Source organism: Myotis daubentonii, chromosome 2, assembly GCF_963259705.1.
Source record: "Myotis daubentonii chromosome 2, mMyoDau2.1, whole genome shotgun sequence".
In the NCBI taxonomy this organism is placed as follows: Eukaryota; Metazoa; Chordata; class Mammalia; order Chiroptera; family Vespertilionidae; genus Myotis; species Myotis daubentonii.
The window spans coordinates 80583486-80602600 of NC_081841.1; the positions used below are offsets into that span (position 1 = coordinate 80583486).

Here is a 19115-nt window from a genome sequence, read left to right on the forward strand (position 1 = left end):
AAAGGCAGTTTTTGAGTATTTAGAAAATGATGTGTTTTCCTAAGCTACTAACTCAAAAAGTACTCAAACCTTTGAATCAGTCCTACTTTACTCATCATTTCCCTTTTCAAAACAATTTCTATTGACTTAAGTATAATAGGCAATAAAAATGGTATGCACAAAGATTAATAGACTGGTAATGAGATAATAGAAATCATATAAATATTAATTTTTTAATATTTTTAATAATACCTTATAAAATTAATGCATATTTATTTGGAAATTTAAAATGAACAATATAAAAAAGAAAATTAAAAGTAACAATAATGCAACCTTTAAGCACTAACTATTAAATTTTTGGTTTGTTTTTTAGTGCTTCTCTCATATATATATATATATATTGGAATATATATGTGCACATAGTTTATACTTTATTTAAAATTGAAATCAAATTATAAATGCTATTTATATCTAATTTGTTTCATTTATTTAATTTAAAAATGTTCCATCTCATTAAATTTATACAGAAGCTGAATAATGTTTCATCATATAATAATTTAAGTAATACCCAATTGTTATTGGCAAGTTTCAGTTTTTCACAATCACAGCAAAGAGTAACCTTGTAGTTCACTCTCTATGTACATCTTTGTTTTCTCAGCGTAAATTCCTGAAAGTAAAATTGTGAATGTTAACTTTATTGAACAAAGAATCATTTTATTTTATATGGTTTGTTTTTACTTAGTTTTTAATGTTACATTATATAGAATAACCGATCTTTCGTTTTTACCTTCAACAAATGGTTTTATTTCTAAATCACTTACCAATTTGCAGGAAGATATTGCATGGTCGGCACTTGTGAAGTTGTTTGATCCTGTGAAATCTCCCAGATGTTATGCTGTTATTGCTCTGAAGCAGCAGCAATGATGTCAATAGAAGCAAGGTATTAGATGTATCTGTTTGTGGAACCTATTCCTAATTTTTCTTTTCTAAACATTTATGTCATGTCATGTAAATATTTTTTAAGACATTGCCTTCCTTGTATTTGAAATTAACAATAAAATAATAGCTAACAACAGAACACCATAATTCATTTTCTCATTGTCAAAGCATACATTTAATAAAAATAACACATGAAAATATTATAAAAGAATTGATCTACATTCCTGGTTTAGCACATCAATAGGACATTGTATTTTGAGCTTTGTTTTCTTTTTTGTTGTTTTTTAATCCTCACCTAAGGACATTTTCATTGAATTGAGAGAGAGAGAGAGAGAGAGAGAGAGAGAGAGAGAGAGAAACATCGATGTGAGAGAAAAACATCAATTGGTTGCCTCCCATACTCACCCTGACTAGGGATCAAACCAGCAATCTAGGTGTGTGTCCTGGCCTGGGATCAAACCCACAAGCATTCTGGTGTATGGAATGACGCTCCAACCAAGTTACGTGACCTGGCTGAGCTTTGTTTTCTGTTCAATATTTGAGACCCTTGATATTTACTGGATATCACATTTTGCCTTTAATTTATCTTTATTTTTTTTTAATTAAATCTTTATTGTTCAGATTATTACATTTGTTCCTCTTTTTTTCCCCCCCATAACTCCCCTCCTCCCAGTTCCCGCCCCACCCTCCGCCCTCACTCCCCACGCACTGTCCTCATCCATAGGTGCACGATTTTTGTCCAGTCTCTTCCCACATCTCCCACACCCCTTTCCCCCCCAAGCATAGTCAGTCCATTCCCTTTCTATGTCCCTGATTCTATTATAATCAACAGTTCATTCTGTTCATCAGATTATTTATTCACTTGATTCTTAGATTCACTTGTTGATAGATGTGTATTTGTTGTTCATAATTTGTATCTTTACCTTTTTCTTCCTCTTCCTCTTCTTAAAGGATACCTTTCAGCATTTCATATAATCCTGGTTTGGTGGTGATGAACTCCTTTAGCTTTTCCTTATCTGTGAAGCTCTTTATCTGACCTTCAATTCTGAATGATAGCTTTGCTGGATAAAGTAATCTTGGTTGTAGGTTCTTGGCATTCATCACTTTGAATATTTCTTGCCACTCCCTTCTGGCCTGCAAAGTTTCTGTTGAGAAATCAGCTGACAGTCGTATGGGTATTCCCTTGTAGGTAACTGGGTTTCTTTCTCTTGCTGCTTTTAAGATTCTCTCTTTATCTTTTGCTCTTGGCATTTTAATTATGATGTGTCTTGGTGTGGTCCTCTTTGGATTCCTTTTTTTGGGGTTCTCTGTGCTTCCTGGACTTCTAAGTCTATTTCTTTCAGCAGGTAGGGGAAGTTTCCTGTCATTATTTCTTCAAATAGGTTTTCAATATCTTGCTCTCTCTCTTCTTCTGGCACCCCTATAATTCGGATGTTGGTATGCGTGAAGCTGTCCCAGAGGCTCCTTACACTATCTTCGTATTTTTGGATTCTTTTTTCTTTTCTTTTCTTTTTTTTTTTTTTTATTGCTTAAAGTATTACAAAGGGTATTACATATGTATCCATTTTATCCCCCCGCCCTAGACAGTCCCCTAGCCTCCCCTATCACCCAGTGTCTTATGTCCATTGGTTATGCTTATATGCATGCATACAAGTCCTTTAGTTGATCTCTTACCCCCCTACCTCCTGCCCCCCAACCCTCCCCGGCCTTCCCGCTGCAGTTTGACAATCTGTTTGAGGCAGCTCTGCCTCTGTATCTATTATTGTTCAAAAGTTTATAATGGTCTCTATTGTCCATGAATGAGTGAGATCATGTGGTATTTTTCCTTTATTGACTGGCTTATTTCACTTAGCATAATGCTCTCCAGTTCCATCCATGACGTTGCAAATGGTAAGAGTTCCTTCCTTTTTACAGCAGCATAGTATTCCATCGTGTAGATGTACCACAGTTTTCTAATCCATTCATCTACTGATGGGCACTTAGGCTGTTTCCAGATCTTAGCTATGGTGAATTGTGCTGCTATGAACATAGGGGTGCATATATCCTTTCTGACTGGTGTTTCTGGTTTCTTGGGATATATTCCTAGAAGTGGGATCACAGGGTCAAATGGGAGTTCCATTTTCAGTTTTTTAAGGAAACTCCATACTGTCTTCCATAGTGGCTGCACCAGTCTGCATTCCCACCAGTAGTGCACAAGTGTTCCTTTTTCTCCACATCCTCTCCAGCACTTGTCGTTTGTTGATTTGTTGATGATAGCCAGTCTGACAGGTGTGAGATGGTACTTCATTACTGTTTTGATTTGCATCTCTCGGATGATTAGTGACTTTGAGCATGTTTTCATATGTCTTGGCTTTCTGAATGTCCTCTTTTGAAAGGTGTCTATTTAGGTCCTTTGCCCATTTTTTGATTGGATTGTTTATCTTCCTTTTGTTAAGTTGTATGAGTTCCCTATAAATTTTGGAGATTAGGCCCTTATCAGATATGTCATTGGCAAATATGTTTTCACACACAGTGGGTTTTCTCATTGTTTTGTTGATGGTTTCTTTTGCTGTGCAGAAGCTTTTTATTTTGATGTAGTCCCATTTGTTCATTTTTTCTTTAGTTTCAAGTGCCCTAGGAGCTGTATCAGTGAAGAAATTGCTTCGGCATATGTCTGAGATTTTCTTGCCTTTGGATTCTTCTAGAATTTTTATGGTATCCTGTCGTACATTTAAGTCCTTTATCCATTTTGAGTTTATTTTTGTGTATGGTGTAAGTTGGTGGTCTAGTTTCATTTTCTTGCATATATCTGTCCAATTTTCCCAACACCATTTATTGAAGAGACTATCTTGGCTCCATTGTATGTTCTTGCCTCCTTTGTCAAATATTAATTGAGCATATTGGTTTGACCGATTTCTGGGCTCTCTATTCTATTCCATTGATCTATATGCCTATTCTTGTGCCAGTACCAGGCAGTTTTGAGAACAGTGGCTTTGTAATACAACTTGATATCTGGTATTGAGATCCCACCTACTTTGTTCTTTCTCAGGATTGCTGCAGCTATTCGGGGTCTTTTTTTATTCCAGATGAATTTTTGGAAAGTTCGTTCTAGATCTCTGAAGTATGCTGTTGGTATTTTAATGGGAAGTGCGTTGAATTTATAGATTGCTTTGGGTAGTATGGACATTTTAATGATGTTGATTCTACCAATCCATGAACACGGTATGTTCTTCCATCTGTTTATGTCTTCCTCTATGTCTTTTTTCAACGTCCTGTAGTTTTCTGAGTAGAGGTCTTTTACCTCTTTAGTTAAGTTTATTCCTAGGTAGCTTAGTTTTTTCGGTGCAATGGTAAACGGGATTGTTTTTATAATCTCTCTTTCTGAAAGTTCACTATTGGTGTATAGAAATGCCTCAGATTTCTTGGGGTTAATTTTGTATCCTGCTACATAGCCAAATTCATGTATTAAGTCTAGTAGCTTTTCGATGGAATCTCTAGGGTTTTGTATGTATAATATCATGTCGTCTGCAAATAAGGACAGTTTTACTTCCTCTTTTCCAATTTGGATGCCTTTTATTTCTTCTTCTTGCCGAATTGCAATGGCTAACACTTCCAGTACTATGTTGAACAGGAGTGGTGAGAGGGGGCATCCCTGTCTTGTTCCTGTTCTTAGGGGAAATGGTGTTAGTTTTTGTCCGTTGAGTATGATGTTGGCTGTGGGCCTGTCATATATGGCTTTTATTATGTTGAGGTATGATCCTTCTACTCCCACCTTGCTGAGAGTTTTTATCAAAAATGGGTGTTGAATTTTGTCAAGTGCTTTTTCTGCATCAATTGATATGACCATGTGGTTTTTTTCTTTCAATTTGTTTATGTGATGTATCACGTTTATTGATTTGCGGATATTGTACCATCCTTGCATCCCTGGGATAAATCCTACTTGGTCATGGTGTATGATCTTTCTGATGTACTGCTGGATCTGATTTGCTAAGATTTTGTTGAGGATTTTGGCATCTATGTTCATGAGGGATATTGGCCTGTAATTCTCTTTCATTGTGTTGTCTTTACCTGGTTTTGGTATTAGGGTGATGCTGGCTTCATAGAATGAGCTTGGAAGTGTTCCTTCCTCTTGAATTTTTTGGAATAGTCTGAAGAGGATAGGTTTTAGTTCTTCCTTGAATGATTTGTAAAACTCCCCTGTGAAGCCGTCTGGTCCTGGGCTTTTGTTTGATGGAAGCTTTTTGATGACTGCTTCCATTTCTTTCATAGTTATTGGCCTGTTGAGATTTTTAGATTCTTCCTGATTGAGTTTTGGAATGTTGTATTTTTCTAGGAATTTGTCCATTTCCTCCAGGTTGTCTAGTTTGTTGGAGTAAAGCTGTCCATAGTATTTTTTAACAATCATTTGTATTTCTGTGGGGTCTGTTGTTATTTTGCCTCTACCGTTTCTGATTTTATTTATTTGGGTCCTCTCTCTCTGCCTCTTGGTGAGTCTGGCTAGAGGTTTATCAATCTTGTTTATCCTTTCAAAGAACCAGCTCTTGGTTTCATTGATTTTCTGTATTGTTTTTTTGGTCTCTATGTCATTTATTTCTGCTCTAAGCTTTATTATCTCCTTCCTTCTGCTCACTCTGGGGTTTTCTTGTTGCTCTCTTTCTAATTCTTTGAGTTGTAGAGTTAGATGATTTACTACCATTTTTTTTGTTTGTTGAGATAGGCCTGTAGAGCTATAAACTTCCCTCTCAGGACTGCTTTCAATGTGTCCCATAGGTTTTGGATTGTTGTGTTTTCATTGTCATTAGTTTCCAGGATGTTTTTAATTTCTTCTTTGATCTCATTGGTAACCCAATCAATATTTAATAGCATGCTATTCAGCTTCCAGGTGTTTGAGTATTTGGGGTTGTTTTTATTGTAGTTTATTTCTAATATTATGCCATCGTGGTCTGCGAAGACGCTTTTTATGATTTCAATCTTCTTGAATTTGGGGATACTTTGCTTGTGACCCAAAATGTGGTCTATTTTTGAAGATGTCCCATGAGCACCTGAGAAGAACGTATATTCTCTGGCTTTGGGGTGAAGTGTTCTGAAGATGTCTATTAAGTCCATCTAATCTAGTGAGTCATTTAGGATTGCTGTATCTTTGCTGGTTGTTTGTCTATGGGACTTATCCAGTGCTGTCAATGGTGTATTAAAGTCCCCTACTATGATTGTATTGTTGTCGATCTCTCCTTTGATATTTTCCAGGAGTTTTTTTATGAATTTGGGTGCTCCTACATTGGGTGCATATATGTTTACCAGGGTTATATCTTCTTGTTGTATTGATCCCTTTAGTATTATGAAGTGGCCTTCCTTATCTCTTGTTAAGGCCTTCACTTTGAGGTCTATTTTGTCCGATATAAGTATTGCTACCCCAGCTTTCTTTTCCTTTCCATTTGCCTGAAAGATATTTTTCCATCCTTTCACTTTCAGTCTGTGTGAGTCCCTTCTAATGAGGTGGGTTTCTTGTAGACAGCAGATGTATGGGTCATGTTTTTTTATCCATTCAGCCACTCGATGTCTTTTGGTTGGAGCATTTAGTCCGTTTACATTTAAAGTTATTATTGAAAGGTACTTGTTTGTAGCCATTTCTTTTTTTGTGTGGCTGTTTTCTTTCTGAGCTTTTTATTTCTCATTTTTATACCAGTCCCTTTAGCATTCCTTGCATTGCTGGCTTGGTGGTGACAAACTCCCTTAGCCTTTTTTTGTCTGTGAAGCTTCTTATTTCCCCTTCAAGTTTGAATGATAGCCTTGCTGGATAGAGTATTCTTGGATTCAGTCCTTTGCTTTGCATCACTTTGTAAATTTCAGTCCATTCTTTTCTGGCCTGATGTGTTTCTGTTGAGAAGTCATTTGACAGTCTAATGGGAGATCCCTTGTATGTAACTTTCCGTCTCTCTCTTGCAGCCTGTAAGATTCTCTCTTTGTCCTGAACATTTGCCATGGTGATTATGATGTGTCTTGGTGTGGGTCTTTTCGGGTTCACCTTGTTTGGGACTCTCTGGGCTTGTGTGACTTTTTTCTTCCCCACCTCAGGAAAGTTTTCTGATATTATTTCTTCGAGTAGGTTTTCTAATCCTTGTTCATCCTTCTGTTGTTCTGGTACTCCTATTATTCGTATGTTGTTTCGTTTCATGTTGTCCCAAAGCTCCCTTAGGCTCTCCTCCTGTCTTTTAATTTTTTTCTCCAATTGCAGTACATTTTGGGTGTGTTTTGCTTCCTTGTCTTCTAATTCACTAATTCGGTCCTCCGCTTCTCCTAGTCTACTGTTGATACTTTCAATGGAGTTTTTCATTGCAGCTATATCACTCTTCATTTCTTCTTGGGTCTTACTTAGGTTGTTGATTTTTTCATCTGTTTCTTCTAGCTTCTTCCATATGTTATCGATTTTTTCATCTGTTTCTTCTAGCTTCTTCCATATGTTATCGATTTTTTCATCTGTTTCTTCTTGCTTCTTGCAGAGGTTGTCGATTTTTTCCTCCATCCGGTTTATGCACTCTAGGATCCTTATTCTGAATTCTTTATCTGTCATGTTGCATGCCTCTGTATTACTTAGCTGCTTTTCTGGAGAGTTCTCCTTCTCTTTCCTTTGGGGGTTTCTTTGTCTACCCATGTTTGATCTCACTGACATATCTAGACGTTGAGTTGTTCAGTGGTTGCTCCCTTGGTGGCAGTGACTCCTTGGTCTGTGGTTGCTCTTCGGGCGGTTGCGGTAGCAGCTGCTCTTCAGTTGTCAGCAGCTCCTCTGGTGGGTGCTGTTCACAGCTGTGGTGGCTCTTCTGGCTGGTGGGGCGAGGTTTCACGTACAGCTGCTGTTCCTCAGCAGAGGATGTGGTGCTCAGGAGGTTGCTGTTGCTTGGATCTGCTGCGTTGATTTAAAGGCACAAAATACAACACAACAAGGCACCACGTACCAGGCACTATACACAAATATATTCACGATATTAATAACCCCAAGTAAAGGTGACCACCTGAATTAAGAGAATTAGGGGATAAGGAAGAAGGAAGAGAAAAAGATAAAAGAGAAAAAGGAAAAGAAAGGTAGGGACCAAAAAAAGGGAGTGCAAAAATGGAATTGGGAAAAAGGAAGGGGGAAAATAAAAGCGAGAAAAGAAAAGAAAAAAGAAAAAGAGCGAAAAGAGAGAATGAAGTGGAAGAGGGAAGAGACTTTTTATATGAGGAGAATACTCCTATAGAACAGCCATTAATCCCAACAAATTCCAGCAACAGCTCCCTGGATATGGATGCAAACTAGAAACAACCAATAATATAACGATGAAAATAGAATGGTGAACACTAATCCCAAAATAAAATAAAGAAAAAATAAAATGGCACTTTAAAAAATGGTAAAATGTTAGCAGTAATAATACTGGTTAAAAATAAGAAGGTAGTAATTAAAAGGGTAAAATCAGGTGATGGAAAAAGAAGAAAAGAAAGAGAAAAAAAAGAGTGAAAAAAAATTGGTTTCTTAGTTAAAAAGTGAAAAAAGAAAAAAAAATTGCAGTAGTGAAGGTCCTTCGTTTCTTCTATTCTTCAGTGTGGCTCGCCTTCGACCTTCCAGGTATTCAGGAGAGTGTTGAGTTTCCCTGCGATATACTGTTCCTCTGTGTTGTAAACCACAGTCCTTATTTTAAAGCATGCCGCATTTATTTCCCAGACTGCCTTATTTTGTGTTTAGCAAAGAGTCAGTTTGTGGGTCAGCCTCTGGGTGGCAGTGTTCTGGGGTTGGCCTCTGAGTCTATAGGGCCTCTCTGTCCAGTGGAAGTTCACTGCCCAGAGCTGACTGCGTAATAGTTAGTTACCTATCCTCGCATTTTTGGATTCTTTTTTCATTTTGCTTTTCCGGTTGGATGTTTTTTGCTTCCTCGCATTTCAAATCATTGACTTGATTCTTGCGCTCCTCTGGTCTGCTGTCGGGCGTCTGTATAATATTCGTTATTTCATTCCGTGTATGTTTAATTTCTAGTTGGTTTCCCAATATAAGATCGAGGGTCTTATTAGTTTTCGTGTAGATCTCATTAAGTTTATCGGCAGCTTCTAAACAGTTCTTGAGAGACCTTAAAAGTGTGGTTCTGAACTCTATATCTTCCATTGACAATTTTGTCCTGTTTCTTTGTCTCCGCATTTTGTTATGCTTCCTTGGTGCACCCCCTAGTGGTCTTTGTTTGCAGTCTTATAGTTAAATCTTGATTGTTGTAGCTAATTCCAGGGAGGGTTTGACCTCCAGGCCAAGTGGCTATCAATTTATCTTTAAAAAGAGGAAAGGTATAGGTGTAGGTATAATAAAATTAGTTGTACTGAAGATTATTTGCCTTTTTCCTTCACCTTTTGGAAAGATTTTTCATGTTATCAGAAGGTAAAAATCCACATTTAAAGGAAAGAAATGCCCAGAAACCAGGCCGGACATAGAAAGTGCCTGATATAAATTATATATATATTTGTATTTTAATCTAAGTTACATGATGGAATATTCTATGCCCTTAAAGGAATATGCATCTTATAGTGAGGTATTTATTTTTAAGGATTCTTAAGGTTATTTATCTTAAAATAAAGGGATGGGTTGGCACTTAATGAAATTACTTTGTGCTCTGTAAAAAGCCACTTAGTAAAGCAAGAGTGAGAGAGAAGGCCAGCACTATGCCCAGTGTGGTACATGTTTTTTTTACTATCAGAAAACTGGAGGTTTCTAAACACTCAGAAGAGGTGAACAGCTAGAGAGAGTCTTCCTTGTCGCTTAGCTAGAGGCTGCATAAAATCCTCCTAACCAGAGAAATAACTGCTTTCTTAAATGTTGGAGTTTATCCACAGATGAGAAGAATGTTTTGCTTTGAATTTCAATATCAGTGAAACTACCTAGAGCTTCCCTATGTTTTAAAATATTTTTGCAATTTTTAATTAATGTTTTTTAATTTTTATTAATCAGAGGCACATGTATGATTTAGGCATCTAATTAACATGAGATGGCCTATATGATCACACTGAGATAATAACATAGCAAAAAGCAAAGGAATATAATACTTTGGTGGGATTGTAATGTGTGTAGATTTTCATCTCATTAAAACTGCTCTTTGAGAACTCATTTTCAGTTGAGCTAGAGATTGTGGTGCATTGGTGGGAGCATCAGTTCTGACAGTTCCTTTCTGGGTGAGCCAATATCTCAGAACCTCTGTTGTAAAGTGGAGTTTCATATAAAATTTATTTTATGAATGCCATATATCAGAGATTATGGTATGCCCCTGTCCTCAAAGAGACCCCAGTGCCATGAGGAAGAAAGACAATAATATTACTAATTACAGTAGTTAAAGGTTTAGGGGAGAGTCAGAGAACAGAATTCTTCAGGGATCCTTCAAATTGATTGACTTAGGGCAGTGGTTCTCAACCTTCCTAATGCCATGACCCTTTAATACAGTTCCTCATGTTGTGGTGACCCCCAACCATAAAATTATTTTTGTTGCTACTTCATAACTGTAATTTTGCTACTGTTATGAATCGTAATGTAAATATCTGATATGCAGGATGTATTTTCATTGTTACAAATTGAACATAATTAAAGCATAGTGATTAATCACAAAAACAATATGTAAATGTGTTTTCTGATGGTCTTAGGCGACCCCTATGAAAGGGTCGTTCGACCCCCAAAGAGGTCGTGACCCACAAGTTGGCGACCCACAGGTTGAGAACCGCTGACTTAGGGGAAGAACGGTGCAGTAATATTAGTACCATGGTTTAGATTCTTGTGAATTAAATTGTTTTGTGGACTTGGGTCAGTCACTTTATTCAGTGTACCTCAGTTTTCTCATCTCTAAAAGGCACATAATAATAGAACCTATATTAAAAAGGGTGTTATGAGGATTAAAAGAATTAAAAATATGTTATTAAACTCCCTTAAAATATTGTTAGATAACTGGTTAATAATGCACAACTATAGTTTATTAGAACTTTCTACAATAATAGAGGACACTGTCCTGACAATCTTTTTTTAAATATATTTTTATTGAACTCAGAGAGGAAGGGAGAGGGAAAGAGAGATTGAAACATCAGTGATGAGAGAGAATCACTGATCAGCTGCCTCCTGCACGTCCCCTACTGGGGACACAACCCAGGCATGTGCCCTTGACCAGAATCGAACCTGGGACCCTCCAGTCCCCAGGCTGACGCTCTATCCACTGTGCTAAACCAGCTAGGGCTGCCGTGACAATTTTGACAGTTTCTGAAGGGGCAAGTCTGAGGAGGGTATTCATAGAACTTGGGAGTCTGGGCTCAAGTGGTTTAGGTGGAGAACAGACTGGGATTTGGAAAAGTTCATGACACAATAGTCTTATGATTAGTATCTATAGCAAGGCGAGAGTCTGAAGCAAGTCTTGATAAGCAAACTGTTGCTTAGTAAGTGAACTTTTGCCAAGGTGAGCAGATTGTTTGTCTGAGATAAATGAATATATGGGAATTTCCTGAAACAAATAATGAAGTTATTTAGTAGTTTACAGCTTTATCTTTTTTGGGCAAAGATTTCCTGTAACAAACAAATGAATCATGTTGACACATGTGGTCTCAGTTCTTAGACGCCATTGCTCTCTTCTATTGATGCAGGTACTTACAGTTCTCAATGTAAAAGCACTTAATTTCAGACACTGTGCATAATATAAAAGCAATAGCTGTATATGTTAAATGCCCTAGAGAGATAGAAGTGGAAAATTAACCATATTTATAACATTGACACTGTAGGAAAAAAATATGTTCTAAATCAAACAATGTGGCCGAAACCGGTTTGGCTCAGTGGATAGAGCGTCGGCCTGCGGACTGAGGGGTTCCCGGTTCGATTCCGGTCAGGGGCATGTGCCTGGGTTGCGGGCACATCCCCGGTGGGGGGTGTGCAGGAGGCAGCTGATCGATGTTTCTCTCTCATCGATGTTTCTGACTCTCTATCTCTCTCCCTTCCTCTCTGTAAAAAATCAATAAAATATATTTAAAAAAATAAATAAATAAAATAAATCAAACAATGTGGACTTGATTGTTGGGTGAAAAGCATTGACTTACATATAATATTACTTGCTGAAATAATCTGTTAAGATTGATGTTTATTCCTAGGGTAATTTCTAACTTAGCATATACTCCACATCTATAAGTATAAATGCAGAGACTTGTACAAAAGGCTTTTCCACTCTACATGCATTCAAAAATGGTTCTTTGATTTGTGGGTTTAGCCACTATACGTAATTATTATTATCCATATTTATTATTATTACCCCCTTTCAACATACATAGTTATTCTAGAGTCCTTGTCATGAGGTATGAAGTTCAATCCTTTCCTATATGGCTATGAGCTAAATTGATTATTTTTTGTTTTGTTTTGTTTTTCCCCTAGGTTTCTGCTGCTCTTCTACATTCTTTAAAGTTTTTTTTTCAAAACACATCTAAATATTTTGTTTAAATCTCAACTTTACTTCATTGTTCTAAAGTCATTTAAAAACACCGTTACCATTAATTCTTTATAAATGTATATGATCCAGAGACATACTGTAAAAATATGTGTAGTTGGACAAGCTTCTGATCTTTACTATTGATGATCCTGACTTAATTAATATCCAGGAGGTATACAATTGATATGAATTATCAAGAAACACAGATGAGGCTCCTGAAATATGTCTGTGTACTCCACAGAAGGAATTTGTAACCATGGTGGATTGCATCTCCCAAAAATTATCACGCACATTTCTAAACCCAGCACCCAAACACCATGCCTACAGCTTAAAATGTTCATGGTGATTATTTCTTAATGAATGTATCAGTTCTACCTTAAATCACTCACCAAAATGTCCTTTAGAATAGTATGTGATACATTTCTATCTTTATATACTATAAAGCATTGATTTTTGCTTAGGTACTATCCTAAGCACTTTACTTGTGTTAACTCATTTAATACCCAGAACAACTCATGAAGTAGGTATATTATTTCCATTGTCCCATTGTATAGATTAGGAAATTGGCAGAAGTAAACATTAATCTTCCCTCATTCCTGGCCTCACATTATTTCTACAAACAATTTTGCAAATACAGTGTCTGGCACACTAGAAAAAAAAATGACCTGGCATTTAGTGAAGCTGAAAAACAAGTTCCTGTCATAGATAAGCATGGTACTCAGAGCCTCCTACCACAACCTCAGAATTACAACTAGATTACAAAACAGCCATCATTCAGGACACCTGAAATCTAGCTGAACATAAGTCCTATAAATAAGGGTATTAAGAAGAAGCCACATCCAGACTGATAGGAGGGGAGGAGATGCAGAACAGCTGGTCCCACACCCACATGTGGCAGTTAAAAATTGGGAGGGATAGCCCCTACCAGGTAGCTTGGTTGGAGCATCATCCCATACACACACACACAAAAAAAAGAGGTTGCAAGTTAAATTCCCAGTCAGGAGGCATTGGGAGGCAACCAATTGATGTTTCACTCTCACATCAATGTTTCTCTTTCTCTCCCCCTTCTTCTCTCTCTGAAATCAATAAAAACATATCCTCTTGTGAGACTAAAAGAAAAATTGCAGCTGTCCCCCCCTAAGGAGTGACTGATTGGTCCTGGCCCTACATCAGAACCCCCACCCCAGGGCTCCAGTGCCAGGAAGAGAAGTCATCATAACTCCAGGCTGTAAGAATCAGCATAAATTGTGTCTGAGTGAGATGATGGACTCCTAGAGTCCCAGACATTCCTCTTGAAGGACCAGCACATGGATTTACTCAGACGAAGTTGCTCTGAGCTCTAGTGCTGTGGCAGCAGATCCAAAGGCACCAAGTACAGATGAGGAGGAACTGAATTGTCTGGCTTCAGAATGAGGGCTTGAGTGGTATCTTTATCTCAAGACAGGAGTGCTGGCAGAGGTCATGATTTCCTTGCTGAGCCCCCTCCCGCCCACACAGGGAGTCTGCATCAACCTGGTTCACATTATTTGCACTGCCCTATTGATTCCTTGAGACCCTACCCCACCCAACTTGTGTGCCCACCCATGCCACGTCCAGTGGCTTTTCCATATAAATGGCTCTTTTGTCTCACGTTGCAGACTTTCCCTAAAATCTCTCAAAAAAAGCAGCATCTGGCATCTGTGAAACCCCTACCTGGCACTAGTGGCAGCCAGCCTCAGTTTGCAGGTTGGCCTCTCCTGGGAATCTCCAAGCCCAGCACAAATAGTAGCCTTCTGAAGGTTGCTCAGTAGCTCATTCTGGGTGGCCCCAGGCATGGCACAGGTGATAGCTGACCTTGCACCTCCCAGAAGGCCTCAGAGCCAGTGCACTCAGTGGACAGCTTCAGACCACACCAGATTACAATCTTACCACCTCCATGAGTGACACACTCAAGGGACAAACTCAAGGGGCACCAAAACCCCACTGAATCAAGTCCTATTCCATGGGGTCAGCCCCTGCACAGATACTCTGCTGTATTAACAGATGGTCCTTACAACTGATTTGCCTAGGGATCAATTTTTCCCAGTGACATGCCAACAGCAATCAAGACTCAACTACAACAGAACAGTGCACACAGCCCACATGGGGTGCACCTGGAGCACCCAGCTCAGGTGACCAGGGAGGCTGCACCACTGGGCCTTACAAGACACTACATAAGACCACTCTATCATGTCTTAGAGACATAGTAGCTCTCTACCTAATACATAGAAACAAACACGGGGAAGCAGCCAAAATGAAGAAACAAAGAAACAGGTACCAAATGAAAGAACAGAAGAAATCTCTAGAAAAAGAACTAAATGAAATGGAGGCAAGCAATCTACCAGATACAGAGTTAAAACAAAGGTTTTAAGGATGCTTAGTATGAACAGCATTAAAAAAGACATCCTATCTAATAAAAGAGAAACATGGTAATTAGCTGTACCTCCGCTACCCTTCCCATTGGCTAATCAGGGTGATATGCAAATTAACTGCCAGCCAAAATGGCGGCCAGCAGCCAGGCAGCATGAAGTGAACATGAGGCATGCTTGCTTCAGTGATGGAAGACTCCAACGTTCCCCGCCTGCCGCTGCCGGCCTCTGAGCTTGCAGTTTGAAACATTGTCACAAATATAGAAGCTAAACAAAACCCCTGCTTTCAGCCAGCAGGACCGCAACATTGTTTCAATTATAGAACAAATGCAGATCCCTGCTTTCAGCCAGCCGGGATCTCAGAACTGGAGTTGTAACAGTGTTTCGATTATAGAACCCAAAAAAACCAGATACCTGCTTTTAGCAGCGGAGGCCTAAGAACTGGAGCCAAGCCTCAGAGCTAAAGCTGGCCCAGAATGAAAAAAGCAAAAGAAAAAAAGGAGCGGTTGGGAGCTTCAGTCACCAGCCAGCCTGAAAACAGCCCTCAGCCCCTCACCCAGACTGGCCAGGTACCCCAGTGGGGACCCCCACCCTGAAGGGTGTGTGACCAGCTGCAAACAGCCATCATCCCATCATCCAGGCTGGCCAGGCACCCAGTGGGGACTCCCACCCTGATCCAGGACACCCTTCAAGGCAAACCAGCCGGCCCCCACCCATACACCAGGCCTCTATCCTATATAGTAAAAGGGTAATATGCCTCCCAGCACCAGGATCAGTGGAGCCGCGAGGCCTCCCGGCACCGGGATCAGCGTGACAGGGGGCAGTTCCCAAACCCCCTGATCGCCCTGCGGCTCTGTGTGTGATGGGGCGGGGCCACAACCTCCCTATCCGCCCTGCTCTGTTCGTGACAGGGCGGAGCTCCCCAACCCCCTGATCGCCCTGCAGCTCTGTGTGTGACATGGTGCGGCGCCCCAACCCCCTGATCGGCCCTGCTCTGTGTGTGACGGGGTAGAGCCATAACCTCCCCATCGGCCCTGCCCTGAGTGTGAAAGTGTGCGGTGCCCCAACCCCCTGATCTGCCCTGCTCTGTGTGTGACAGGGGGTGGTGCCCCAACTCCCCTATCAGTCCTACTCTGAGAGTGACAGGGGGGAGCCCCTCAACCCCCTGATTGGCCCTGCTCTATGTGTGACAGGGGGGAGCTCCCCAACCACCTGATGGGCCCTGCTCTGTGCATGACAGGGGGGAGCTCCCCAACCACCTGATGGGCCCTGCTCTGTGCGTGACAGGGGGTAGCGCCGCAACCTCCCCATCGACCCTGCCTTGAGTGTGACAGGGGGCGGTGCCCCAATCGCCCAATCGGCCCTGCTCTTAGCCTGACCAGGGGCTGCACCTAGGGATTGGGCCTGTCCTCTGCCACCCGGGAGCAGGCCTAAGCCAGCAGGTCGTTATCTCCCGAGGGGTCCCAGACTGCAAGAGGGCACAAGCCAGGCTGAGGGACCTCCTCTCCCCCCCGAGTGCACAAATTTTTGTGCACCAGGCCTCTAGTCTATCTATAATAATAAAAGCGTAATATTCTAATTAGGCCTGATGGCCAAACAGCAGAATGACCATCCGGACGACCTTCTGGATGAAGCTGGGCACTGCAGCTGTGAGGGCTGAGCCCCTTGCACAAATTTTGTGCATCGGGCCTCTATCCTATATAATAAAAGGGTAATATGCAAACTGACCCTAACAGCAGAACGACTGGGAATGACTGGTCACTATGACACACACTGACCACCAGGGGGCATACGCTCAATGCAGGAGCTGCCCTCTGGTGGTCAGTGTGCTCCCACATGGGGGAGCTCTGCTCAGCCACAAGCCAGGCTGATGCCTGCCAGTACAGTGGTGGTGGTGGGAGCCTCTCCCACCTCCTCAGCAACACTAAGGATGTCCGACTGCAGCTTAGGCCTGCTCCCCACTGGCAAGTGGACATCCCCTGAGGGCTGCCAGGCTGCCAGAGGGATGTTTGACTACCAGCTTGGGCCCGATCCCCCAGGGAGCGGGCCTAAGCCAGCAGGTAGACATCCTCCAAGGGGTCCCAGACTGCAAAAGGGCATAGGCCGGATTGAGGGACCCTCCCCCGAGTGCACAAATTTTTGTGGACTGGGCCTCTAGTATATATATAAAAGTCTAAACCACCAGAATGACCGGTTGCTATGACACTCACTGACCACCAGGGGGCAGATGCTCAACATAGGAGCTGCCCCCTGGTGGTCAGTGCACTCCCACAACCAACCTCCCCCTGCCAGCCAACCTCCCGCAGTCCCTCCCCCCGGCCAGCAGGCCATGATCACCTGATTGGGTCTGGACCCAGGGCTGGGACAGGGAAACGGGGGTGGGTGATGGTGGATGTGACTCCTTTTCTAGAGGGGACAAGGGTGGCCAACCTTCTGTGCCCTGTCCCTCTCCCTGGCTGGCAGACCCCAATCAGCCCATTGCCTGCTTGCCACAGCGGCAGCGTGGCAGTGAGAGAAGGAGGAAGGGGGTAAGCGGGGAACCACACATTGACGGAGCATTCATGATGGCAGCGTCAGCATCCAGCACCCGTTTCTTCCACACACTGCCCAGCGACCACCACCTCCTCTCCGGCCTGACCCTGATCAGCCCTGATTGCCAGCCAGGCCTAGGGACTGCACCCATGCACAAATTTTGTGCACTGGGCCTCTGGTGGAACCATAAAAAGAACCAGTCAGAAATGAAGGGTACACTAACTAAAATGAAGAATAAATTATAGCAAATCATTAGAGTAAATAACACCAAGAATGAAATCAGCAATTTGGAATATAAGGAAGCAGAAAACACCTAATCATAATGACAAAAGGAAAAAAGAATCCAAAAAAAAAATGAGGATAGTGTAAGGAGCCTCTGGGACAATTAGAAGTATTCCAACATTTGAACTATGGGGGTGCCAGAAGGAGAAGAGAGCAAGGAATTGAAAACCTATTTGAAAAAATAATGTTGGAAAACTTCCCAACCTGGTGGAGGAAATAAATATATAAATCCAGGAAGCAAATAAGACGAACCCAAAGAGGCCCACACCAAGACACATCATAATTAAAATGCCAAAGGTTAAAGACAAAGACTGTCAGCTGATTTCTCAACAGAAACATTTCAGACCAGAAGGCATTGGCACAAAATATTCAAAGTTATGAAAAGCAAAGACCTCTAAATAAGGCTACTTTACCCAGCAAGATTATCATTTATAATTGAAAGGGAAGTAAAGAGCTTCCCAGACAAGAAAATGCTAAAGGAGTTTGTTTGCACCAAACTAGTATTACAAGAAATGTTAAGGGGAGGAAGGAACCAAGATGGTGGCATAGGTACATACCTGTATTTGCACAACCACACCAAAACTACAACTAAAAGACAAAACAGATATCATCCAGAACCACGGGAAGGCTGACTGAGTGGAAGTTCTACAACAAGAAGGAAAGAGAAAAGCATATTTGAGACTGGTAGGAGGTGCAGAAGTGTGGAGGTACAGAGGCACATGCAAAATGGGCTGGCAACTGAGGACATGGTTGTCTTTTTCAATCTGGAGGGAGATATAAGCTCCCGGTTGCTCTCAACTCCAGTGCTGGGTAAGACTCTGGGGATCCAGATTCATATGGGGAGAAACTGGACTGTCTGGCATCGGGCAGGAACATGAGGGTGGCTTTCTCTCAGAGGTGCTTACAGCGATCATTGTTCCTGCGTGGAGCATGGAATGCAGAGATGTGGGGACCTCGGGGACCTCTCCAATGTAGGGCTGACTGGCAGCCACTGCTGTTTGCTCCGCCCTGGTGATTCCCTGAGACCCTACCCCACCCAATTTACAACCCCACCCAAGCTGTGCTCAGAGGCTTTTGCATAAGAATGGCCTGTGCTCTCACCACCTAAAACCTAACAAACTGCAGCTGGGTCAGAGAGCCCCAGAGCTCCCAAAAGAAGGCTTAAGGCTTGAAAGCTGGGCCTGCATTGCTACACAGCTGGGCCTCATCTGGGAACCTCCAAACTCCAAACAAAGAGGAGGAAACTGAAGATGTCTTTGTAGCTCCTACTGGGTGGCCTCAGGCAGTGGCTGACTTTGTACCTCCGTGAAGATCCAAGAGCCAGTGTACCCAGTGTTCAGTGTGAGACCATACCAGATTAAAGCTCTTCACATCCATAAGAGACACAAGGGGCAGAATCAGTGAGCACCAAAGTCCCACTGAAGCAAGTCCTGCCTCATAAGGGTGTCTCCAGCACAGCAGTTCTCCCATTGTAGACACAGCTGATTCTCACAGCCAATTGCCTTGTGGTCAATTTCTCCCAGTGATACCAAGAGCAATCAAGGGTTAACTACAACAAGACTGT

The 19115-nt window shown here is 41.4% G+C and overlaps 1 protein-coding gene across 4 annotated transcripts in view; it reads left to right on the plus strand.

Moving 5' to 3' along the window:
- The window catches only part of METTL25 (methyltransferase like 25), a 112883-nt gene extending 98115 nt beyond the window's left edge, over positions 1-14768 (plus strand). For 3 of the 4 annotated variants that reach the window (XM_059683719.1, XM_059683723.1, XM_059683721.1), the window contains one exon: positions 811-1057. In XM_059683719.1, the coding sequence (XP_059539702.1) occupies positions 811-903 (93 nt within the window). In that variant the 3' untranslated portion in view covers positions 904-1057. Of the gene's footprint in view, positions 1-810; positions 1058-12295 lie in introns of those variants that run through there. The other variant, XM_059683720.1, reaches the window with a different exon arrangement.
- Positions 14769-19115: the final 4347 nt, after the last annotated feature.